Source organism: Cricetulus griseus, chromosome X (genome assembly GCF_003668045.3).
Source record: "Cricetulus griseus strain 17A/GY chromosome X, alternate assembly CriGri-PICRH-1.0, whole genome shotgun sequence".
In the NCBI taxonomy this organism is placed as follows: domain Eukaryota; kingdom Metazoa; phylum Chordata; class Mammalia; order Rodentia; family Cricetidae; genus Cricetulus; species Cricetulus griseus.
Genome location: NC_048604.1, coordinates 69,095,748 through 69,122,343, shown reverse-complemented (window position 1 = coordinate 69,122,343; position 26,596 = coordinate 69,095,748). Strand labels below are relative to the sequence as shown.

The 26,596-nt window shown below is 42.1% G+C and overlaps 1 protein-coding gene and 1 non-coding gene across 5 annotated transcripts in view; both read right to left on the bottom strand.

Annotated features, from left to right (window-relative positions):
• The window catches only part of Snx12 (sorting nexin 12), a 105,091-nt gene that overhangs the window by 10,694 nt on the left and 67,801 nt on the right, over positions 1-26,596 (bottom strand). For 2 of the 4 annotated variants that reach the window (XM_035449792.1, XM_027431791.2), the window contains exon 5: positions 17,581-17,623. The exons of 1 other annotated variant lie outside the window; for it this stretch is intronic. In XM_035449792.1, coding sequence (XP_035305683.1) covers positions 17,581-17,623 — 43 coding nt within the window. Of the gene's footprint in view, positions 1-5,391; positions 5,759-17,580; positions 17,624-26,596 lie in introns of those variants that run through there. One more of the 4 variants, XM_027431790.2, reaches the window with a different exon arrangement.
• Positions 17,840-17,967, bottom strand: LOC113837518. Its single transcript, XR_003488146.1, has one exon. It is a non-coding gene; the product is annotated as a small nucleolar RNA SNORA72 (small nucleolar RNA).

Below are 26,596 nucleotides of genomic sequence, written 5' to 3'. Positions count from 1 at the left end.
GATAAACTATATTACATTCATGCAAAAGTCTACCACTATGCTTTTATAAAGATGCAAGAGTTCTAATTGAAGATGCCTGACTGAAGGTATGTGCTTATCTATGTCTCCTCTGGCATCCCATTAAAATGCTAATAAAGGAATAAGCCCTTAAGAAGAAAATGGATTTAACAAACTTCTGGAAGATTGGAAATACATCAGCTGATGGAACAGAATGGATGGGTCAGTATGTCTGGAAAAATCCCAGAGAGGCTGCCACTTCAGAGCTGGCAAGTACTCAAGGTCAAATAAAGGCCAGGAAGTGAAATCCTGCCCAGGAAACAAATGTTCTTATTGGCTCCCAGCTACCCCCTCCCCACTGTCCACATATTTCACATAGTGAACCAAAATTACTACTTCCTAGCTTTTAAAAAAAGGCAACCAAAATAAACTGGGCATGGTGGAACACACTTGGGATGCCAAGCCAGAAGGCCCCCAAGCTGTGGCCTGCCTGGGGTACATAACAAGACTATGTTAGCCAGGTGGTGGTGGCACACGCCTTTAATCCCAGCACTCGGGAGGCAGAGGCAGGCGGATCTCTGTGAGTTCGAGACTAGCCTGGTCTACAAGAGCTAGTTCCAGGACAGCCTCCAAAGCCACAGAGAAACCCTGTCTCGAAAAACCAAAAAAAAGGGGGGGGGGCTGGAGAGACGGCTCAGAGGTTAAGATCACTGACTGCTCTTCCAGAGGTTCTGAGTTCAATTCCCAGCAACCATATGGTGGCTCACAACCATCCATTATGAGATCTGGTGCCCTCTTTTGGTGTGCAGATATACATGGAAGAATGTTGTATACATAATAAATAAATAAATTCTCTCTAAAAAAAAAAAAAGTAAAAGCTACCTGGAGATACTAGGAAAAGCTAAGGCATTGCAGGTGCTAATGTCTCACAGCTAATGTGACATTTGGAGGTACTGTACAGGACTATTCAAATTGCCACCATCTTCAGGAGTTCTGCTGGGCTTGCTCTCAAAATATCACAGCTGGTCCAGTTGACTATTTACCTTCTCACTCCTGCACCAGCAGTTCTGCCCTTATTGCACGTGGTCTCTAGGTCTTGGGGGATGGGCTAGAGGAGGCAGGAGGAGTAGGACTAGGGGAGGGGCCTATGTGGCTATGAGAAAGCAATCATCCCTGCCAGGTAGACTTCCCAGTGCAGCTTTTTTGGGGCAATGGAGCTCCAACCTTCCTGTAAGTAATCTCTTTTCTTTTCTTTCTTTTTTCTTTCTTTCTTTTTTGTTTGTTTTTTCGAGACAGGGTTTCTCTGTATTGTATTGCTTTGGAGATTGTCCTGGAACCCTCTCTCTGTAGACCATGCTGGCCTAGAACTCACAGAGATCCTCCTGCCTCTGCCTCCCAAGTGCTGAGACTAAAGGCGAGTGCCATCAATGCCCCGGCTAAGTAATCTCTTTTCTATGGAAGGAAGCCCACTACACTCTTTGGTTCCCCGGAGCAAACTCTGGTAGAATCATACCTCAGTTTGCAGTTGGGATCCTAGGAGGAGAGGTAGGGAAGGAATTTTAGGAACAGGGGAACTCCTGCCCAAGGCAGCTTCCCCAAACTATGTCAAAGGAGAAGTTACTTGGCACAACCCCTGACCTGTTATGCAATCATCCTCATTAGACTTCGTATTCGGGGAGAAACCTGACAAACAAATACATCTCCAGACATAGTGATGAAACTTCTTTCCTTCCTTCCTAACTTCCTTCCTTTCTTCTTCCCTTCTTTCCTTCCTTCCTCCCTTTCTCTTTCTTCTTCACCCCCCCCCACGAGTGCCCCTTTCAATAGGGTCTTGCTCAGTAGTCCAGGCTGGTTTTGAACTCAGAATGTTCCTTCTTCAGCATTCTGAGTACTTGGATCACAAGCCTGTACCACAATGCCCAGTTCTTTCATTTTTAAGTATAAAGAGATAACCACGGACCACCAGATATGGAATGGTAAACAGTATCATGGAAAGGACAGAATGAGCACACTTAACCACAGACAGAATAGAGACTCTAGAAAGTAGACTACTATTAGGGCCTACCAAGCTCAATAGGGAGAGAAATGACCCATATGCAGATATTATATAATATTATGCTAACAGTCAGCATACCACAAACTACTTATACACCTGTGTTCATCACTGCATTGTTCATAATAGCCAGAATGCCTTAGATGAATGGATAAAGAAAATGCAGTACATGCTCACAATGGAATTTACTTGGCTATAAAGAAAAATGAAATCATGACATTTGCAGGTAAATAATGGTACTGGAGATTGTCATATTTAGCAAAATAAATCAAACTTTGAAAGACAAACATTACATGTGTTCTTTCATACACAGAACTTGAATTGGTGTGTGTGTGTGTGTGTGTGTGTGTGTGTGTGTGTCTTGAAATTAGAAAAGGAATCATGGGAGGGGAGGAAGCTATTGTAAGTGTCAGATGAGGTGGAGAGCAAGGAAAGCTAGATGGGATAGGGAAGATGGGAAGGAGACAAATCAGAACAAAGGATACTTACAAACATATGTGTATGAAGATGCAATGTTGAAACCCGTCATGTTATATACTAACTTAAAAGTCAATTTTTAAAAAAAGTTTCAAGGACTGGAGAGATGCCTTAGAGTTAAGAATGCTTGCTGCTTGGGCCCTGTACCTCTTCTGGGCAGAACAGTAGAACAGGTTTGGTGGTGTGGGTGAGGGTGACCTGGCCCTCAAGAGTATGAGACCAGGGGAACTGGTCCCACTCCTTGCTGCAGGCTGCACTGGGTGAACCAGCCAGATAGTAATGATAAGGGAAAGCTGGCAGGCTGACCAACCCAGCTACCACACAATCCCAGAACCAGGACTACGAGGTAGCCCAACCCAACATCCACCAAATATGAACTGCTATTGCATGTGAAAGATCCGAAGCTACACGACAATAACAGGATATCCAAGAGGAGTCCCAGTGAGAGCCTATTACCAATAGTGTAGCAGAAGCCAGAGGCCTCCAGACAGACCAATGACTCATTGCAATGAACACTTATAAAATGTATGGACTAAAGGGCATATTTGTGACTCATGGGTCACATTGCAGCTTCCATACTGGGATACTTTTTATTTTGTTCTGTTTTTGTTTGGCTGTTTTTGTTGTTGTTGTTGTTGTTGTTGTTGTTGTTGTTGTTTTTGAGACAGGGTTTCTCTGTGGCTTTGGAGGCTGTCCTGGAACTAGCTCTTGTAGACCAGGCTGGTCACACAGATCCACCTGCCTCTGCCTCCCAAGTGCTGGGATTAAAGGCATGCGCCACCAACGCCCGGCTTGTTTGGCTGTTTTTATTTTATTTTATTTTATTTTATTTTATTTTGGGGGGAGGTTGCAAAGGCAGATGGTGGATACAAAGGAATGGGGAGATGAATGGGATTGGGATTCATGATGTAAAATCCACAAAGAATCAATAAAAAGTTTTTTTAATGCTTGCTGTGAATTTGTAAGTGTTTAGAACTCAGTACCCCTCAGGCATCTCACAAATGCCTGTAACTCCAATCCCAACTGACACTCTCTTTTGGCTTCTACAGACATCCATACAAACAGGTGTACAGACAGACAGGCAGACATAAACAAACAAACAAACAAATGGATGATTTAAAGCCTTGTTGAAAAGAAAACAAAAATGTTTTACAAATCAGGAAGAGAAAACTGTAACTATATTCAGAAATAAAAAAGCTGATTAACCCCTAAAGAAACAAAAATTAGGGGCTAGGTATATGGCTCAGTAGTAGAATTCCTGTCCGGTGTATGCCCAAGTACCTGGGTTCAACCCTTACTACAACAAAAAAGAAGAAACAAAAATCATTAGCAAAACAAATTCTCATTAGCAAAATTGGATGTTAGAACATTTTAAAACTATGAGGAAAAAAACTATGAGGAAAAATTATTCTGAACAGTTGCATTATTTTTCCTAGGGAGGCATGCCTGGGCATCAATGACAGACCAGAGTAACAATTTCATGGAAGTCCCACTTGGTGAACCAGTGAGTTTATTGGGGTTACTTAAGGGAGAGTGTGTGGGTGGTGGGTTACTTACAAGAGTGTAGGTGACTCAAAAACAGCTACCTCACTTGAAAGTCTCACCTCATCATGAGTGAGACATCAAGGAAGAGACATCAAGGAAGCGACATTATGGCATCCCACCTTTAATCTTCTGCCTGTCTACTCTAGCACTCCCTTCTCCAGGTCACACGCAGCTGAGAGGCAGGATGGAAGTGTTAAAAGCGCCATTACCTTTACCACAGACTATCGATCACAGTATTTGCTCTGTTCATTTCATTGCTGACTGTGGGTCCCAAGTTTTCTCTACTCCATGGTAAAAATAGGATGGTCATGCATGCCCAGAGGAAAAAGCTATGCTTGTAAAAACAGGCAGTTTTACAGCAGGGACCTCAGAAACAAGCAGTACCCATTCTTGTCCTTGACCAGAAGCCAAAAAACGATCCTTGTTCTGTTCTGGCCACAGGCCAGAAATGCCAGAAGTGTTTGGGGGCTCTAGTTTGTGATCTGACCTCTTGTTGTCTTTCTTCTCATTTTACACAGTTGCCCAGAAGCTGTGTGAGTATGAGAAAAACTCCAGTGTAGACGCTCATCCCCTTGAGTAACTTTGGAACTGCATATCTGTATTTTCATAGTGGAAATGGGCTGTATCTATCATAATCTTAATAGTTATGCTACTAATCTTTGGACATTGTTGTCTTTTTTTTGGACCTTGTCTTACTTAGGGGTTTTATTGCTGTGAAGAGACACCATGACCATAGCAACTCTTACAAAGGAAAACATTTAATTGGGGTGGCTCTCTTACAGTTCAGAGGTTTAGTCCATTATCATGGCAGAAAACAAGGTAGCATGCAATCAGACATGGTGCTGAACTGAGATTCCTACATCTTGATCCAAAGGCAACAGAAAGTGAACTGAGACACTGGGTGTGGCTCGAGAATATATGAGACCTCAAAGCCTATCTCCACAGTGACACACTTCCTCCAACAAGACCACACCTACTTCAACAAGGCCACACCTCCTAAAGGTGCCACTCCCAGCATGGGAGCTATAGTGTGGCCCAGTGAGTCACACAGCACTCAACTGCTATCATAATTTTATCTCTTTTATCTGATGGTCCTGCTGCAATGTAACTCCTTAATCACCCACCCTCCAAGGCCTAAAAGTCAGCAAGAGTGGAGACCCCAAGTCAGTGGTTCTCAACCTAAGGGTTGAGACTCCTTTGGGGGTCAAATGACCTTTTGACCATAAAAGGTCAAAGCCACCCAAGACCATAAAAAAACACAGCTATTTACACTACAATTCATAACAGTAGCAAAATTACAGTTATGAAGTAGCAACAAAAATAATTTCATGGTTGATGGTCACCACAACTTGAGGAACTGTATCAAAGGATCGCAGCATTAGGAAGGTTGAGAACTGCTCCTTATAAGCCCTTCTGTGTCCCAATTTCGGCCCATCCCTTACATGATTTTGGGGTCTTGACTCTTGGTGAAGAAGGATGTTACAGGGATTAGCAGATTAGGAGACTTAGAAACCACTGAAGATGGACCACTCTTTCATGATTTGCTTTAGACCCTACCTCCCATTTCCATGGTAACAACAGGAGAGGAAGAAACACAATTGTCCCTTTTTAGGATTTAAAATACCATACAAATAGATGAAGGTGTTGGAGCTTTGTTGGGGTTCATAAAGAGAAAGTGACTTCCTCCTGTTTAAAAAAAAAAAAATGGAATCTGAGTTCCGTCTCTGCTCCAAAGATTACAACACAATATTATAACATTGCTTCCTCCCTTAAGTGTTAATCTAGCAAGGCCTGTCAATCAACTGGCAAGAGACTGCCCCACAAGAAACCTCATTCACCCGAAGACAAGCTAGGGAAACAGGAGAAATAATTAACCTCCTTAATGATATTTCCCAGAATCCACTCCCTTGATATAGTTGCTCACAGAGCTTCTGTCATGTGGCATTGCTAAGTCTGCCTGCCTTTCTGAGTCTTAACCAAAAAGAAGCACAACACATTTTAGTTTCCTTTTTTTAATAATTTTTAAAAGATTTTATTTATTTAATATGTATACAACATTCTGCTTCCATGCATATCTGCACACCAGAAGAGGGCACCAGATCTCATAACGGATGGTTGTGAGCCACCATGTGGTTGCTGGGAATTGAACTCAGGACCTCTGGAAGAGCAGTCCGTGCTCTTAACCTCTGAGCCATCTCTCCAGCCCATCAGTTTCCTTTTTTAAGAAAGATTTATTTATTTTATGTATATGAGTGCTCTATTGACTTTTTTGCCAGAAAAGGGCACCAGATCCCATTACTGATGATTGTGAGCCACCATGTGGTGGCTGGGAATTGAACTCAGGACCTCTGGAAGAACAGCCAGTGCTCTTAACCTCAGCTGTCTCGAAAAAAAAATCAAACCATTGGGTATCTCCCTTTCCTGTACTCCAGATTAGTGGAGCTCTCAGTCCTCAGCAGAGAAACCTGTTTTTGCAGTAAAGTATGCTTAATACAGACAGAGACCCACAACTGGTCAAACTACAGCCAGTAAGAACTGCAAAGTGCTCAGCCCTAATGACACATGAACAGCAACAGCAGCACCACCCCTACCCCAGCCACCTATACCACCACCACCATCACCACCACCACCTCTGCCACCACCGCCAAGGTTCAGGGGGCAAAGCAGAAGCTGAGGCAGAAGGACTGTGCGAATCAGAGGAGTGCTGTGAAATAGTGTTTTCTGGACATAACAAGCCTGTTGCACACATGCAGTCACAGTGGCTGTGGCAGCATGCACAAGAGCCTGCCAATCAAAACTCCAGTATGGATTTCCTAAAGCCCCACCTTTAGCTGAGGAGCTATTGGCAGTTGATGGCTGCTGGGGGAGGATGAGACAGTTCTCTTCAGGGATATGGCTTAAGGGTATATGAGCAGTACAGGGACTTAGGAGGGAGACCTTATAGGGAGGAGCTGGGAGAACTGGAGGATGGATTTGATCAAAACATACTGTATACACGTATGAAATTCTCAAATTAAAAAAAAAGATGGGATGAACGTGAGAGAAAGAGGGAGATTGGTTGCAATGATCCATAAAACATTAAAAAATAAAACAATACAAAAAATGTCCAAAATGTGAAGTCAAATTTCTTCTTTTTGAGTGTTTTTTGTTTTTTGTTTTTTGCCTGCACTTATGGGGTTGTACCACATACATGCAGTACCAAAAATTGCCAGAAGAGGGCGTCAAATGCCTTTGAACTGAGTTACACAGTCATCTCTCCAGAGATGAGCCATCTTTCCAGCTCCTACTTTTTTTCAGGAGAGGGGAGAGGCTGGATCTTGCTACTATGCCAGGCTAGCTTTGAGTTCACAGAGATCCTCCTGCCTTTGACTTCTAAGTACTGGAGTTAAAGGCATGTATCACCAAACCCGGCTCTACTTTAAAAAAAAAAAGAGAGGAGAGAGAGAGGGAGGGAGGGAGGGAGGGAGGGAGGGAGGGAGGGAGGGAGGGAGGGAGGGAGGGAGGGAGGGAGGGAGAGACAGAGAGAGAGAGACAGAGAGAGAGAGACAGAGAGAGAGAGAGAGAGAGAGGTTCTTGCTATGCAGGTTGGCCTAGAGAATGCTATGTATCTGAGGATGACCTTGAACTTCTGATCCTCCTGCTCTCATCTATTAAGTGTTTCTATTACAGGTGCATGCTGCCATGCCCAGGTTTTTTTCTTTATTAGCAGTTTTTTTTTTTTTTTTTTTTTTTGAGATAGCACACTGTAGGGAAACACCATAACCACACCGGCTACAGGTGTGCCCGACCATGGCTGTCAAGGTGGGCGTGGTCAAGGTGATGTCAGGGTGACTCGGGAGAGGTTTTAAAGGGACAGACAAGGCACGTGGGCACTGTCTTGCCTTGCTGCTTTTGGCACGCTCTGGCTTGCTGTTGGCTGGCATTTATCTATTAAAGTTATCCCAACCTTATGGATTTCGTTTCAGTTATTCACTGTTTTAGCACCATGTAGCCTAGGATAGCCTTAAACTCACTGTGTAGCTGAGGGTCACCTTAAACTCCTGATCCTCCTGCCTCTGCCTCACAATTGGTGGGATTATAAGCATGAGCTACTATAGCTAGCTTTAAATGTTTATTTTTAAAATGTATAAAAATTATAAATGTAATATTTCAATTAAAATTAATTGATGGGAAGGTTCTTGGCAGGTTTGTGGAGGTGGTATAGTTTTCTAAAATATTCTCACTCTTTAATAGTTGCATAAAAACAGAAAGCAAGTTAGGAACAGTGGTGCATACTTGCAACTGAAACACCTGGGAGACACAGACAGAAACATAAATACGTGGGAGGGCTGTAAAACAGATGTGATATTAGCAGTGTGTGAAAGGAAACATGAGGAAGCACCGAACTTGTGACAAACCTGAGGGGCTGAAATTAAGGGGGATTTTGCGTATTCCAGTAGCAGGTGAGACCTAAAACGTTTCCAAAAAACTCCGTGTTTGCAGCAGTGTGGGCCCTGTGAGCTCTCCACAATAACCAGCCAGGAGCAGAAGACATTGACACTGCTGAAAACAGACTCCAGATCAGCAGTATAGTAAGAGGCCCAAATGACTGGGAGAGGAGAGCAAGTAACCAGGTGTCTGAGAAAGGAAGTCACATTTCTGAGAACTACACAAGAGCAACAGAAGAGGGAGCTAGAAGCCCTGAAAACAGAAAACCTATTGTGACACTAGTTAGTAGTCTCCATCCTTCTAAACATTTTTTTTTTAAAAAAGCTATAGTGGTGCAAGCCTCTAATTCTGGCACCCAGGAGACAGAGGCAGGAGAATTGCAAGGTCAAGGCCAGCCTGGACTGCATAAGAAGACCTGTCTCAAAAGATCAAAATAAATACACACATAAATCTATAAACTCGGGGCTGGGGAGATGGCTCAATGGTTAAGAGCACTGATTGGTCTTCCAAGGGGCCTGGGTTCAATTCCCAGCACCCACATGACAGCTAATAACTGTCTGTAACTCTAAAATCTGACACCCTCACACAGACATATATGCAAATAAAATAAACTAAATTATTTAAAATAAAAAAATAAATCTATAAACTCATGTGAAAAGGAGCAACACTGTTTTTAGAAGAAGGAAAAGATAATGAGAATGATCCACTTTGACAATCAACAGCGTAGTGCAAGCACATGATTATGAGGCATGACAACTATAGCCTACCACCTCAAACAAGTCCAAAATAGGCAAAGGAAAGGACAGAAGATGTGGAAGAAGAAACCAAGATCCAAAAAACAAAAGCATGAGGTAACAGGGCTAAGGAAATAATTGGGATTAAGGGATAATGGAAATGAATTCTAAGCCAGAAAGAGTAAATTACCCCAAGACGTAAAATAGAAGCTAAAAAGATGGGAAGTGTATAGATCCGAAAGGAAACGAATGAAGCGATGAGGACTGGGAGTCAAAGAACATCCCAGGCACTTAGGAAACTGGGGCTGTGTCTCAAATCCTACTGGCCATACAAAAACAATGAGGAACAAGAAACCAAATATATAGAGAAGAAAAGAAAAACAGGAAAATGGAACAAATAAGCCATGTAAAGAAGAACAAATACTGTGTTTTGTTTGTGGATCCTAGAACCCTTTATAGAGAATATGTGCATATGTTTATATTCATTCTCTCCTCTCTCTCTCTCTCTCTCTCTCTCTCTCTCTCTCTCTCTCTGTGTGTGTGTGTGTGTGTGTGTGTGTGTGTGTGTAGTCCTTGTTATGAATTATTAGAGAAAGCATTCATATATATGGCACAAAAGCAGGATGGAGACTAGGGGAAGGGACAAAATTAATGGGTAAAGGGAAGGGAGTCTAAGGGGAGGGAGAGGGGACTGACTATGAGGAAAGCCCATGGTAGAATTGAAAGAAACTGTCTGTATGAAACACAGTAGTATGCACACTGAATGCACACCCATAAAAAATGAAAACAGGGCTGTGTGGGAGCCCATGATTGCAATTCCAGCTCTTCGTAGGCTAAGGCAGGAGAATTGACACAGTTTTTTTTTTTTTTTTTTTTTGTCGAGACAGGGTTTCTCTGTGTAGCTTTGGAGCCTATCCTGGCACTGGAAACCACAGAGATCCGCCTGTCTCTGCCTCCCAAGTGCTGGAATTAAAGGCGTGCGTCACCAATGCCTGGCTAAGAATTGACACAGGTTTGAGGCCAGCCTGGTATATATGGTGAGTTCCAGAACAGCCTGGGCAATAGAGTAACCCTGTCTCAAAAAGTAAAATTAAAAGTTTTAAAAGGCAGAATAGTAAAGGCTACAAGAAAAGTTGCCTGAAATAACTCAGAACAAAGACCTGAAACAACATATTTAAAAGGCAAGTATTTCGTTTTTAGGGGGAGATTTTCTATCTAGGGGAGAAAACAGCCAGGTATCAGATATATTGACAATGATGCTTAGTGCTAGAAGAAAAGAAAACAACAGATTGATGATATATAAGGAAAAGAATGTGTCCAAGCAGTCTTCGATAGGGAAAGGGGCTCAAGAGTCCTCCCCTGACTATTGGCTGTAAATGGTTGCTTCTGAGATGCAACCATTGGTAAGTTGTTTGTGATCCAGTACATAGCCCCATCCATGCTCATGCAAGCAACCCCAATTAACCTCAGTGGGTCCCACACACTAAATATAGCAATATAGCAAAACAAAAGACATGGGAGGAAGTAGGAGGGGAACTTGTTGGGTAGAAGAAAAGGGATGAGAGGGGTAATGGGGTGTGAAACTGACCAAAATACATTACATACATGCTTGAAATTATCAAAGAGTAATACACAAATTCTATACCCAGAACTTAAAAAAAAGTAACAGTTTTCATTTGTAACCAAACTGTTATGAGCTAAATTGCATCCTCTCATCAAACCAAAAAAGTTCACACATTGAAGCCTTGGCCCCTTCCACTCTCAGAATGAGTGAATATCAAAGGGCAAGGCCTGTAAATGCCGGGAGGTGATAAAGCTCGAATGAGTCTATCCATCTGACTGCAGTCCCTAAGGGCTGGATTGGAGCTCAGTCACGTAGCACTTGGCTAGCGTTGCATAGGCTTTAGGTTACATCCCTATATTGTCAAAACAATTTTTAAAGTAGGTGCTTTGTGCACATAGAGACACCAATACCAAAGGCCTGCCAGGGAGGCATCTAGTTGAAATTTCAAGGCTAGCCTGGGCTACCCAACAATATCCAGTCTCAAATGATAAACAGGGAAAAGGCTTCTGTGAGGACAGAGCAAGAAGGCAGCCATCTGCCAACCATGGGTAGATGCCTCAGAGAAATCAAATCTGCCAACACCTGCCCTTGGGCTTCTAGCCTCCAGGCCTGTGAAATACATTTCTGCTGTTTATGTCATCCAGTCTCTGGTGTTTTTTAGGACATCCCTAGCTAAATAATATTCAAGGATAGAGTCTACAAGCTTGTCAACATGTGTTCACGCAGGAAATACTGCTCTTGTGGCCCTTTCTAAGCAATCTGCTACGGAACAAATTCTAGAAAAATAAAACCAAGTGATAAAAACCTAAACAAAGAACTGTTTGTGAGCATTATATACACTAAACATACAAACGCACAAATATCCACAGCAAAGTGAGACTCAATGATGGCTGTCAGTATGAAAGCGCAGTGTGCAACAGTGCAAATGGAATACAGGTGCAGAAAGGGTGGGAACAGGTTCTGTGGGTTTGCTGTCCTGTTAGCAGTGGGAGCATTAATAGTCTGTTCTGGGACAGTGTGTAGGGTGTGACAGATGAAGCAAGGGCAGAATAATATGATCACAGAAGCCTATTATCTTCTATATTTGTGGATTCTCGAGCATAAAAAAAGGAGATGGAGAGGTGAGATGCTCAGAAAAACCCAAAGACCTGACTTTGAAAAAAAAAACACATCAATATCTCCTCCACTATTTTTCCCTAAAAGGTTTGAAAACACTGATCAGCTCCGTACCTAGAGTATTGCTGCTAGCATCCAGCAGACAGTGGCCTTGAGAGGCCATTTCCCACAAACAGAAACCAGGCCTTTTTAGAAAAGTGATTTCAGGTCTATGCCAGGAAATGTATAAAATGAGCCTGAAGCATCAATTTTGTTCCATTTGAGTTCATTGTGACTGCTTTTTATATTGCTGACATTTTTAGAGTACAAAAACAAGTAACTATTTTGAAAAAAATTAAAGAGAAAAGGCAAACATTTACATTGCTTTCCCTTAATAAACTATACCATTGGCCAACCAAATAATAGGAGATGTTTTGCTTTAGCCTAGAAGATAAATGATAAGTAATAGAATTCGAATGTCACTATGCTACAAACCTTAATGAATAAATGGATTTAGACTTTAAGCAACAAATGGCTACTAATAGCACAGAGAGACAAGTAAACATTGTGTGCCTTCTGCTAAGAGAATACAAAAATCATCTATGCATTAGTCTTACCAAAACCATCCTATCTGAACTTGATCAAATCAACTACAAATATAAAGACACAAACACAGTTAGGCGCTGGGGACATGGAAGCGGGAGGAGCAGTTCAAGGTTCTCCTCACTATTTAGAATTGGCAGCCAATCTAGGCTACGTGAGACCTTGTCTGAAGACAATAATAAAAAAAGAAAATAAAGTACAGGAGCTGGTAAAATAGCTCAGCGGGGAATGGCTCCTGCCATGTAGGCCTGCTGACATGAGTTTGAGTCCTCAGAACATGTAAAGGTAGGAGGCCAGAAGTGTTTCCACAAAGTTGTCCCCTGACCTCCGCAAGTGCCACGTGGCATGTATGCCCACACGCATACATCATGTACACACACCATAATAATAAACCTTTCAAATATTTAAAGACAATATAGTACAGAGAAAATGGTAATCTTGATCATTGGGGAGACAACAAAACCCAGACTTGGAGAAAATGCTATAGGTCAAATTTCCCAGTTTCTTCAGTAAGCAAGTTGTAAGAGAGAAATAGCTGGAAAAGAGTTGGGAGTGTTGCTCAGTGCTATCTACAGAGCTTACCCAGCACACGGGAAGCACGAGCTCCATCCGCAGCACTGTGATTAAAAAAAAAAAAAGAATGGCCAATGTGGTGGTGCATGCCTTTGATCCCAGCACTAGGGAGGCAGAGGCAAGCAGATCTCTGTGAGTTCAAGGCCAGCCTGGTCTACAGGGTGCAGACCAGAACAGCCAAGACTACATAGTGAGACCCTGTCGGAGCCTAAGAAAGAAGAAAGTATATTAGCCAATTGGGTAAGTGTAGGGGTGGTCAGAAGGCTAGGGCAGGGGGCATTGCCCTGCTTTTTAAAAAAAATATTTTAATTTAAAAATTAGATCTAGGCTGGAGAGATGGCTTAGCAGTTAAGAGCACTGTCTGCTCTCGCAGAGGACCTGGGTTTGATTCCCAGTTCCCATGTGACAATTTACAACTGCCTATAATTCTAGTTCCAGAGGAGTCTGATACCCTCTCCTGTCTCCACAGGCATCAGACATTCACATGGCACACATACATTTTGGCACTCACCTATACACATAAATTTTTTTTCTGAGACAGAGTTTCTCTGTATTGCTTTGGAGCCTGTCCTGGCACTCGCTCTGTAGACCAGGCTGACCTCAAAGTCACAGAGATCTGCCTGCCTCTGCCTCCCGAGTGCTGGGATTAAAGATGTGTGCCACCAATGCCCAGCCATAAAAATTTTTAAAAAGCCAATCTTTTAAATTTTAGATCATGTGTACTGGTATTGGAAGATGTCCAAATTCTATAGAAATTTTTAAAATAAAAATCAGAACAGTAGGTTCAGTACACTCAAATTTTCATTTAATAAAATAAATAAAACTCTACACATTGGGATTATGCAAAGAGATTGCATATAAATACGCAGCAATGAACAGAGCTATTCTCAGGGCTGCCACTACAGAGGAGTTCTCTTTCAAAGTGTGACTTGCTATAATGCCTGTTTGAAATCTACTGATCATGCTTTATTTTTGTAATTAGCAAAAATGCTGAAGGAAAGACAGATGGAGGAAGATGAGAGAGGGAGGCGGTGGAAGGAAGAGGAAGAAAGTTTCTTAGCTCTTAAGAGCCCTTCAGATTGAGCTGGAGAGATGGCTCAGCGGTTAAGAGCACTGACTCTTCTTCCAGAGGTCCTGACTTCAATTCCCAGCAACCACATTATGACTCACCACCTTGAATGAGATCTGGTGCCCTCTGCAAAAGAACCTTTCAGATTAATAGCTGGGTGTGGCAGTGCACACCTTTAATCCCAGCACTGGGAAGGCAGAGGCAGGTGGACCCCTGTGAGTTGAAGATCAGCCTGGTCTACAGAGAGAGTTCTAGGACAGTCGAAAATACATAGAGAAACCTTGTCTCAAAAAACAAAAAAACAACAAGAATAACAACAAAAAAGAACCCTTCAGATTATAAACTGAAGCATTCTCCTGATGTATTCACAGTTAAACAATGGGTAAATAGTAAGATAAAGTGGTCATCAGAGTATTTTGTATCTATGCTTAACATCCATAGTTTTGACTAGCTAGGCCCACTACTGTTACCATTAAAATTTACAGCCTGAGCTGGGGATTACTGTCCTGTGAGAGGTGCTCCCCTAGTATTTGAACTACCTGGGACTGGATCGTGGCACTACAAATACTCTAAAAACACTAAAATTGACACATCCTTCACAATGGATTCCTGATAGGGCAGGGATGTGGGGCACTACTTAAAAACCAAGCCACTGCTTCAAGTTTCAGCAACTCTTCTCTTTACCTTTGATGCTCTGAGGCAGGCAGCAACCTTATCTTTCTCTGTTTATCCTCTATGCCAGGGGCTCTCCATAGTCTAGTCCCTAACCCAGCATAAACAAAGTCTTAGGCCCCATCCAGATCTACCAAGTTGGAATTTCTCTTCTGATAAGCTCTCTAGCAGGACTGCCAGATAAAATACAGGACACTCAGTTAAGTTTGAAATTCAGATTAGTGATGAATGAATTTCTACCAAAAATAGTTGTAGTAATTGGGACACACTTATATTCATATTTAATAGAACATTCTGGCTTTTTTTTGCTTGGTTGGTTGTTTTTCTCAATCTGGCAACTTGCCTTCCAGGGTACTGTGACCGTGTTTGAGAAATAGGGTAGAGGGAAGGCAAGAGGCTTGGGTTCAGACAGACACGACTACACTCTGTTTGTTAATAGGCAGATGGAATTCCACAAATATGATTGTCATCTCCTTAACACAGAGAAGACTCATGACAAGGAAGCAGAGCTGTGGGGACAGCGCCAGGCAGCCTCGGGGCCTAGGGTAAAGTTTAGTAGCAGAAGGGACCTGGATCTTACCAGAAAATACAAACCTACTGAGCACATTCAGCTCCTAACCTCACAAAGTTCTGCCTCCACACCAAGAAAAGCATGGATGGTCTAGGAGGAAGGGTTGGGTAGATATAGGCAGTGGAGGGACACCCAAGAAAGAGCAACATATCGGTTTGAAGTTTTTGCTTGCTTGTTTATTCATTTGTTTCAGGCAGGGTCTTGATATGAACCCAAACTGGCTTTGAACTCATTATGTAGTGCAAGCTAGCCTTGAACTCGAGATCCTCCTGTTTCTACTTCCCAAGTGCTAGCATTACAAGTGTGTATCAGAACACATGTTTGGAAAACAGAACTTTTTACTAGAGTAAAAAGACTATACAAGACACAGGAAAAAGGCTGATTTAAAATTGGCCAAGGTCTGCCGGGCGTTGGTGGCACACGCCTTTAATCGCAGCACTCGGGAACTCACTCTGTGAGTTCGAGACCAGCCTGGTCTACAAGAGCTAGTTCCAGGACAGCTTCCAAAGCCACAGAGAAACCCTGTCTCAAAAAACCAAAAAAAAAATGGCCAAGGTCAGCCTGGGTGGTTCTGCACACCTTTAATCCCAACACTCTTGAGGCAGAGACAGATGGATCTCTGTGAGTTTGGGGCTAGCCTGATCTACAGAGTGAGTTCCAGGACAGCCAAGGCTGTTACAAGAGAAACCCTGTCTTGAAAAACAAAACAAAACAAAAAAAGCAGAAAAAAATGACCAAGGACAGTTTGGTGCCCACATCAGGCTGATGATCACTGACTCTGTGGGAAAAATCGGCAGAGACACCCCCTTTGAGGGTAGAGAGGCTCCTGGCCAGTCCTGTCCCTGTTGTGTCAGTGTCTAAGGCAGCAGCAGTTCCCAATCAGGGGAGATTTTAACCCCTGGCCATGTCTAGAGACATTTTTTGTTGTCAAAACATGGAGTGGGCATCTTAGAGACATCCTAAGATACTGCTCAACATCACCCACAGCCCCAGACAGCCCCATCTACAAAGAATTACCCAGTTTCAAAAGCCAGGTTGCACTCCCGGAAACTTCTCTAAAGCATGCTAACAGGGACAAAGAGCTGTCTTCTTCCCCCACTGCGTCATCTCCTGAATCTCTCACCCTAAGACCTGGGCTGTCCTCTCCCATAAGGATAAACTATCTATGCACATTCCTGTAAACCAGAAGAGATAATGAACTCTCTAAATTTTGAGGTTCTAATCTGCAAAATGTAGGCAAAAATAATTAGCTCATACGGTTGTCACCAAGATTGAATGAGTAATTTAACAGTTGAAATTCAGATATTTATTGAGCATCTACAGTGTGTGCCAGGTATTCAAAGCCCACACATAGTCTTTGCTAGTGGGGATTTTAGCGAGAGTTTTTTTTTAGCACACAGCAGATTTCCAAACAGAAGCTGATCTCATTACCCATACTCTTCCTCTCCCTTATTAGACAGAGACCTAATCCTCTCGTTTCCTTCCCAGAGAAGTAGATGGAACAGTAGAATTAATACCTTATTTAGAAGAGCTACCTGAATCTACACTATCACTCTGTGCTGTTTTGTTAATGTCTCCCACCATTAGTTCCAAACACAGCACCAAAGCTAACATGCCATATTTATTTATTTCATCTGACAGTTTCATATGTATCTACAATGAATAGTCATTATATACATATCAATTTCACCCACAGGACTCTCTCTCATCCTCCTCATTCCTAGGCTGAACCCCTTCTTTTTCTTCCTAACAAATCTCACAGACATTGCTCTGACTTTAAAAAAATTGTTTTAAAAATTAGGTCTAGGCCAGAGAGATGGCTCAGCAGTCAAGGACACAGGCTGTTCTTGCAGAGGACCAGAGTGTGGTTCCCCCTTCTTACTCGCATGCCTTGTGGGGGAGGGGACTCATCCACCAAGGTATTGTTCTCTTGCCGGTTCCCCCAGATAGGGTTTCTCTGTGTAGTTTTGGAGCCTGTCCTTCAACGTATTGTTGTTAATCATCAAAAGAAGCTCAGGTCTGGGAGTGTGGCATAGTGAAAGAGTGCCTGGCCCCAGTTTGTTTTGTTTTGTTTGTGTAAACAGTGTACCCTCCAGAGCTCTCTTACCAAAGCACTAGCTGCTCTTTCTCCTTTGCTTCTTTTTTAACAAGCCCTGAAAAGTTTTGTCAAAGGCAAAATAATGTTTTTACATGGTTTACCTTTTAGCAATCTGTTCTGGCATGCTTCTAATATCAGAATCACCTAGAAAAAGAAAAACAGCCATTTTACAATCCACTCACCTGCAGTCAGCATTTGAATTTCCTTACAGTGGCTACACATTCTTTAGTCAAGACAACTGATTCTATGCAAATTATTGCAGCAGCTGCATTGTCACTTTTCTTGAGGTTGCTTAATGATAGCTTAGAATGCTACTAGCTGTCATATGATAGCAGATGATCATATAATAAATCACACCTGGTTTATCACCAGAATTTATAATACCACACCTAGGGAGACAACTAGGTCTGGGGATACATCCATGACTTTGACACAGTGTTCAGCCTGTCTCAATTCCTAGCAGACCTAAAGAGCGAGGATATTTGCAGTCAGTACTTCAAATGAGTTAAAACCTTTCCACCCTTGAGGCTTCTGTCTACTGTCACAGTGTGCAGTGTCTGACTTCTCTTTTAACAGCCCTCACCTCTTCAGCAGCCATGATTTCCTGGGCCCCATCCTCACACAAGCTTCTTTTCTGGTCAAACAAGGTTTGCCAAGCCTATAATTTTCATTCAGAGTCCTTACCATAAATTCAGTATGTTCATATTTCAATTCCAAACAAGGTCATTTACAGAAAAAAAGTCAAGTTGCCAAAAGTGAGGAAATCTGTTCTACTAAGGAAATACAAATAAAACAGTAATGCAGTGTTTCTCACAAATTTAATGAAAATGATAATATCCAGTGTTGGCAAAGATTCGTGGAGACAAGCACTTTTACACTGTTGACAGAAATATGAGCCTCTGTAGTCTTTTAGAAAAATAATCTGGTAATGCCTGTTAAAGTTTAAAATGCAAACATATATCCCTTACATACTTGCACATACTTACACATACTTGTACCTTAAGCACACATGTATAGATATGTTTGTGGCAACAGGAAACTGAAGGTGAGCAATACTATGCTATATGATTAAGTCAGCCTGCATCACTGAGGAAATGCCCAAATTAATAACACGTTATCTTTAACCTTGCAGTTTACTTCAAGTTTTGCCAGTAAGAGTATTGCTGCAATCAATACCCTTTCTCTTGGTGATTTTCTTTCTATAGCATGTATGTTAAATTGTGGTATCTTCACCTATAATACAGTACACAGTTCTTAGAGAGTCAGCTATAAGACTGCAGATGTGGCTCAGTTGATAGTGCTTGTCTAGCTTGCAGGAAGCCCTGGAGTTGATCCCTAGCATTGTACAAACTGGAGGCAAGTCAGTAGGATCAGGAGTTCAAACTCATCCTTGGCTTCAGAGTGAGTTTGAGGCCAGCCTGGGTCACATGAGACCCTATCTCAAAATCAGAAACAACAAACAGATGCTGGAGACTTGGGTCGGCTGGGAAGAGTGCTTGCTGCTCAGTCATGAGGATTTGGATGCCAGAACCCATATGACAAGCCAGGCATTAGGTGCATGCCTGTAATCCCAACTCTGAGGCAGCCAGAGACAAGAACCTTGCTGGGGCTTGCTGGATTCCAGGCCTAGAACAAAATGTGAACCCTTAGTTCAAGGAGAGACCCCACCTCAAAGAAATATGCAGAATGATAGAAGAGAGAGAGCATCAGTGTCCTCTTCTGGCCTCCAGGGTCACACATTGGCCAAATTTCTGCAAACCAACACATCTATACACTCACATAGACACATTTACACATACATAAAATAAGTGAATGAAGGAATCTTTTTTAAGTCAATTTCAGGGCCCGAGGAGATGACTCTGTGGTTAAGAGCACTTATTGCTCTTACAAAGGACCTGGTTTTGGCTCCCAGCACCCACATGGTGGCTTACAACAGACTGTAACTCCAGTTCCAGAGCATCTTGTGCTGTCTTCTGCCCTCCACAGGCACCAGGCACACTTGTGGTGCACATATATACTTGTGGGCAGAACACTGATTCACAAAAAATAAAAATGAGCTGGGAGGTGGTGGTGCATACCTTTAATCCCAGCACTTGGGAGGTAGAGGCAGGCAGATCTCTGTGAGTTTGAGGTTAGCCTGGTCTCCAGAGTGAGTTCCAGGACAGCCAGGGCTATACAGTGAAACCCTGTCTCAAAAATCCCAATAAATAAATAAATAAATATGAATAAATCTAGGCTGGGCATGGTAGTGCATGCGAGCAGGTATCTGTGAGTTCCAGGCCAGCTAGGGCTATGTAGGGATACTCTATCTCCAAATAATAAATAAATAAATATATTCTTTTTAAAAAGATTTTATTTATTTATTATGTATACAACATTCTGCTTCCATGTATATCTGCACACCAGAAGAGGGCACCAGATCTCGTAACGGAAGGTTGTGAGCTGGGAATTGAACTCAGGACCTCTAGAATAGCAGCCAGTGCTCTTAACCTCTGAGCCATCTCTCCAGCCCCGACATATAATATATTCTTAAATAAAGATTTTATTACAGAGAAACACAAGTCAAGCTATATCACAATGTATCTTCATAAAACAAAAGACAAAGACAAAGTCTTGAAATGACTCAAAGAGAAACACTGCATCACTTACAGAGATTCCCCAGTCTGAATGAGAATACATTTCTCATCTGAAGCCATGCAGGACAGAATTAAGCGGAACGTTTTTCAAGTGCAAGAGCAGATGAACTGTCAAGAACACAGTAGAAGAACACACGATGAACTTAGAACTGTGCCCAAATGTAGGAAACTGTACCCTCAAAAATGAGAAAGGTGGGTGAAACGGGCTAAGAGCAGGCTACAAGAGCTTTCCATGACCAAACTGGAACAATCTGAGCAAGAAAGGGAATGGGTGCTAAATCTTAAGCCAAAGTATAAAACACATATTCATGAATCCATGCTGACAGAAATAAATGATTGTTCCACAGGACAAATGGACAGACAGACCAATACATTCACACACACATACATGCATGAGGGAGAAGAGACAAATGCTCCATTCAAATATCTATAGATACCCCTCCTCAAATAAGTGAAGTGTGACTCTATTCCTTCACTTTGGTATACACACTGGCTTCCAAGCATCTAGTATAGAGAAGGGGTAGTAACTTTATTGTGAAGATAATAACATCTGACAAACAGTACCTCGGCCAGCCTAGAAAGATCAACACTGACAGTAGTGGGGTGTTTTGAAAGTAGGTATCCTTGACATGACATGGCGAAAATTTGTCTACCTCCATAGTCTCCCCCAAGTCCATAACTCAGTTTAATCGTGACAAATGCACCAGACAAATTCCATTATTTTACAAAACAACTGACAAGTAGTCACTGAAAACATCAAGGTTTTAAAAATAAATGTGTGAGAAATGGTCACAATACAGAGGCGCCAAGGAAACATGATGACTAAATGTGATGCGTTGTTCTGGACAGTGTCTCAGAACAGATAGAAAACAACAGATAAAAACTAAGAGACCCTAAGGGCTAAGCAGATGATGGCTCTGTGGGTAAAAGCACTAGTTACACAGCATGAGGACATGAGTTCAAATCACCTTTGTAAAAGGCCAGTCTGGACATGCCTGTAATCCAGTGCTGTGCGTGGTGGAAACAGAGTTGCTGGGACGTGGTGGCCTCCGGCCTAGCTCTAGGTTCTGTGAGAGACCCTGTCTAAGGGAATAAGGTGGGGAGTGGACGTGATATCTGACAAGCACTTCTAGCCTCTGGAGAAAGTTGTCCTCTAGCCTCCACTTCTGTTCTGTGGCTTGCACGCACCCTCACACCACCACCCCACTACCCCCTCATACACACAACAATAATTAATTTTAAATTAAAATGTAAAAAAATACCATACATAGTTTAGATGGAGTGACACATGCCTGAAATCCAGCACTTGGGACATCGGTGCAGAAGGATCTCAAGTTTGAGGCCAGCCTGGGTTACACAGTAAGACCCTGTATAAAAAAATCCACAGGATAATAAGGAAATTGAAAGAGTGAAACAGAAGAAACAAACAGGAAATGAGTACTAAGATGCCAGACTCCATGCTTAACATACTGACAATTACCATTTGTGTTCTCCCAAAATGGACATCGAAGTCCTAATTTCTGAACCTTTAAAAGGGATCCTTTGTTAAAATAGTCTTTGTTTGTTTGGTTTGGTTTTTTGAGACAGGGTTTCTCTGTGTAGCTTTGGAGCCTATCCTGGCACTCACTCTGGAGACTAGGCTGGCCTCGAACTCACAGAGATTCGCCTGCCTCTGCCTCCCGAGTGCTGGGATTAAAGGTGTGCACCACCACCGCCCAACATGGAAATAGCCTTTGCAGATGTAGTCAAGTTACAGTAAAGCCATAATGGGCCTGGAGAAATGGCTCTGAGATTAAGAGCACTTGCTGCTTTTGTATATGACTGAGGTTCAGTTCCCAGCACTTGCATAGTGGTTCCCAGCACTCTCTAACTCCAGTTCCAGGGGATCCCATGCTCCCTTCTGATCTGCATTGACACCAAGCCCACATAAGGTGTACATACATACATGCAGGCAACACACACACATATACATAAAATTAAAAATAAAATAAAATTTTAACAAAGTCATTACTAATCCAACAAAGTTGATTTCTTCATGAGAAGGTGGAAATGTGAGAAAGTGGTGGAGACAGGAGAATGCCATGTGAAGACACATGTAGAGGAAAGATGGCCCAGTGAGGACAAGACAGAGGCTGCAATTAAGCTGCTGCAAGTAGGGGGACACCTGGGGCTACCCCACCAGAAGCTAGACCAGGCGAAAAAGAAAATGTCTTCCTCTAGAGGCTCTAGGAAGAGCACAGCCCGCCCACAACTCAGGCTCTCAACTGTGACACGATAAATATTTATTATTTTATGGCTCTCCTCACAGCAACCTTAGGGCACTAATACAATTACCTAAAATGCAAATAGCCTGATTAAAATACAGCTATTGATAGACTAAGCTAAAAAATAAAAAACAAAAAACCGCAAGCCAAATATGCCATTTGCTGGAAAGTCACTTTAAATGTAATATAGCTATTTTGAGAAAAGAGAGGTTAACTTGGTATCTAATGACCTAGAGTACATCCTCTGCAGTACGGTTAGCTGAGGAATCAAGTTGCAGGGTATTTTTTTTACATGGGCATATAAAAGAACTAACCTCATTTTTTATAAGAAAATGTCCATTATTGGGGCTGGAGAGGTGGCTCAGCAATTAAGAGCACTTGGCTGCTCCTGCAGAGAACCAGGTTCAGTTCTCAGCACCAAGGCAGCTCATTACTAGTTGTCTAACCCTCCAGCATGGAGGCCCTGTCTCAGGCCTCTGTGACCACCTACACTCACATGCACATACCACACCAGGCACACACAAGCATAGAAATAAAAATAAAGTAAATCTTTAAAAAAGAAAATACCCATTATCAAAATCACACTGTTTACATATGCATATACACACTCATAAAGATCATGTAAAAGGCCATAGATATTAGTCCCTCAGTGTTACAAGTGGACACCAGGAGGATGTGAAAGGGGAGACAGACATCGTGATGATGGTGGCAATTGTGGTTATTATTGCTTTTAAACAGGAGCACTCACTCTAGCCATTTTTTTGAGACAAGGACTTATTATGTAAAGCAGGCTGCCTGGAGCTTGTAGCAATCCTCTTACCCCTGAGTTCTGGAATTGCAGGCATGTGCCACCATGATGGACAGGTTTTAATAATGTTATGGATTTCCAGTGGCTTGTATCAGGACAAATAAGCTTAATCTAATGCCAAGGAGAAACACACAGAAGTAGAGAATGCATTTCTCAAGCTGCTGCTTTGCTGTCCTGGAACTCACCCTGTAGACCAGGCTGGCCTCAAACTCACAGAGATCCGCCTGACTCTTCCCTCCACCCACCTCAGCACTGGCATTAAAGGCGGGCACCACCACACTGGGCTGCTTTGTTGAACTTTTGATAAAATTCCTTCTGTCCTTATAAAGACATTTTAAATTGTTAGAGAGGAGTTAAAAGTAGCTAAAAAAATCACCAGGGGTATAGGACACCTTGCTGGAGCTGCTTAAGGAGGTCTAACCCAGCTGTGTTAGGTAACATGGATATCTGCATATTTTCCCAGTTCCTGTCTCTCTCTTTTTTTACCTTGAAAAGATAACTGTGGTAAATCTTTTACATAGAATCTGTTTTTTACGTGTCTCACTCTATGTATACAAGGAAGGGAAAAGAATATTAACTCAATCATCTTGTATCTTTGGATTGTTTTGATTGCTACAGTGAGAATATACTGGATTTTTAACCAGAAATAAAATTGAAATTAGCAAAAACAAATTAATAGAAAAACCTACCCCTTCCCTCACACACGTACTTTTGCTCTTTTCTCTGTTTTAGTAATAGTGTCATCACTTGTGCCAAGAGAGTGACCTGTAACTCCAGGTCACTCCTCCTGTAATCTTCCACCCTTCTTAATTAGTCACCAAATCCAGATTCTAGTTATAAATAGCCCTACCTTCCTCTAATTAATCACAAGTTCTATCCTAAGTCTCTTTTAAAATTTCTTTTCTCCTTCACCTCCCTTGCCAATAAAGCTTTTTTCAGTTTAGCATATTGTCATCTGAGCATTTCCGTAGCCTTTAATGTAATCTCCTCTGTTACTCCTCCATCTAATCACTTTCAATAATGCACTCAGCATTAGCTTTCTAAAAAGTGTCAGTGTATATGAAGTATAGCAATACGCATATGATTATTATTTTAATACTTTCTCTTTAATGTTAATATAAATGAAACATAAGTTCATGACTCCAAAGATAAGACATCAAACCGTGAAGGCAAAATAGAGTGAGTGAAGTTTGGAAAGCATATCTTTACAGTGTAGGCTAGGAACCGTAGGCTGGGTGGTGGTGGTGCATGCCTTTGATCCCAGCACTCGAGAGGCAGAGGTAGGTGGATCTCTGTGAGTTTGAGGCCATCATGGTCTACAGAGCGAGTGCCAGGACAACCAGAGCTGTTAGAAACCCCCTCTCGAAAAACCAAAAAAAAAAAAAAATGAAAGAAAGAAAAAGAAAAAAGAACTGTATAGTAGTCCCAGCCTACCTTTTTACTGCCACTTTCAGGAATGTGCCCTTTAGTTAGAGAAAGCCTTCAGACTGCTCCTAAACATCCCATATTCTTTCTTCCTTTTCTTCCATTTGTCCTCATGTTGTTCTCTCTGCCTTCTAAACATCTCCTTATACTTTACTGTTCAGCTCAAAGCCAAGCTTGGTGACACAGACCTGTTATCCTAGTTACCCAGGAAGCACAGGCAGAAGGTTCACAAGTTCAAGACCTACCCAGGGAACTTAGTGACACCCTGTCTTAAGACTTTTTTCAAAGGCTAAGGATACAGCTTGGTGGTAGGGTGCTTGTCAAGCATGCATGAGACCCCAGTACTCACTCCTCTCTCCTCCTAAAAAATTTAGCCAAAATATTTTTTCCCTGAGCATTTTTCTTCAGATACTCTCCAGCTCATCACATACTGTTTCCCCACAGCACTTCTGTTCTAAGACCTACACTTCATAACATGGTCATTATTTGTTTATAAGTGTCCCCTCCCCACAAAACTATAAATTCTTCCTGGACAAGGACTACGTCTTACTCAACTTTTATCCTAAAGTCTTGCAAAATACCTGACATAAATTATTGCCATCATGCATAAAGTGACATTTCAGTCAATGATAGATGCAGCCATGATGTAAGTGCTATATACACATAGTAAGGCTCCGCAATGCAGGTTTGTGGGTGTATGCGATGTTAACATAATGACGAAAACACCTCATGACGTGTTTCTCAGATTGCATTCCTACAGTTAATTGTCACATGACTAAACTCATTTTTTTTTTGGTTTTTCGAGACAGGGTTTCTCTGTGTAGCTTTGGAGCCTATTGTGGCACTTGATCTGGAGACCAGGCTGGCCTCGAACTCATAGAGATCTGCCTGCCTCTGCCTCTCAAGTGCTGGGATTAAAGGCGTGCACCACCAATGCTGGCCAGACTCTCAAAATTTAAGTTGAACAAAAAGATCAAACTCTGGAATCCAGGGCCAAAGACAGTACAGCCAGGGCTACACAGAGAAACCCTGTCTCAAAACAAAAAGAAAAACAAAAAACCCTACAAATAACTTTAAACTTGTAAATGATGTGTAAATATGTGCACCTGAGTGTCGGTTCCTGTGGAGGCCAGAGGCATCAGACCCACTGGAATTGGAGTTACACGAAGTTAGTTGTAAGCTGCTTAATGTGAGTGCTGGAAGCCAAACTCAGTCCCTCTGTAAGAACTCTTAATCCCTGAGCCATCCCTCCAGCTTCACAAAAAGAGTTTTAAAAAGCAGTGAGATGGCTCAGCAGATAAAGGCACTTGCCACCAACCTGATGGCCTAAGCTCTGTTCCTGGAACCCACATAGTGGAAATAGAGTACCAACTCCTGCAAATTGTCTCTTTACTGCTACACATGTGCCCCCCACAAAATAAATAAGCAAAAATTTTAATTAAAAAATAAAATAAAGATCTATTACTTAATAACAAAGAGAGGGGGAAGTAGAGCCAAACCTGCTTGCACAAGCCTGGAATTCCAGCTACTCAGGAAGCTGAAGCAGGAGAACCACAAATTCAAGGCTTGCCTGGATTACCTGAGTAAATTTAACATCAGGCTGAGTGATGGAGTAGGACCCAGTCTTAAAGTCAAAACTAAAAAAACATCTGAAGATGTAGGTCAGTGATAGAGTACTTGTACTTGCTTAGCATGTATAGGACCCTAGATCCAATGCTCAGTAACACATGCGCGCGCGCGCGCGCGCACACACACACACACACACACACACACACACACACACACACACACACGATAAATGTAACAAAAATTGTATAAATTAGCATATAATTATCATATAAAAGAACGGACTTCATTATGACATTATCATTTATGCATATAATGCAATTTGATCATATTCACTCTGAGGACAATTCAAGGTTCACATTTGAGAGAAAGCACATGATACTTGTTTTTCTGAATTTGGCTTATTTCATTTCACGTG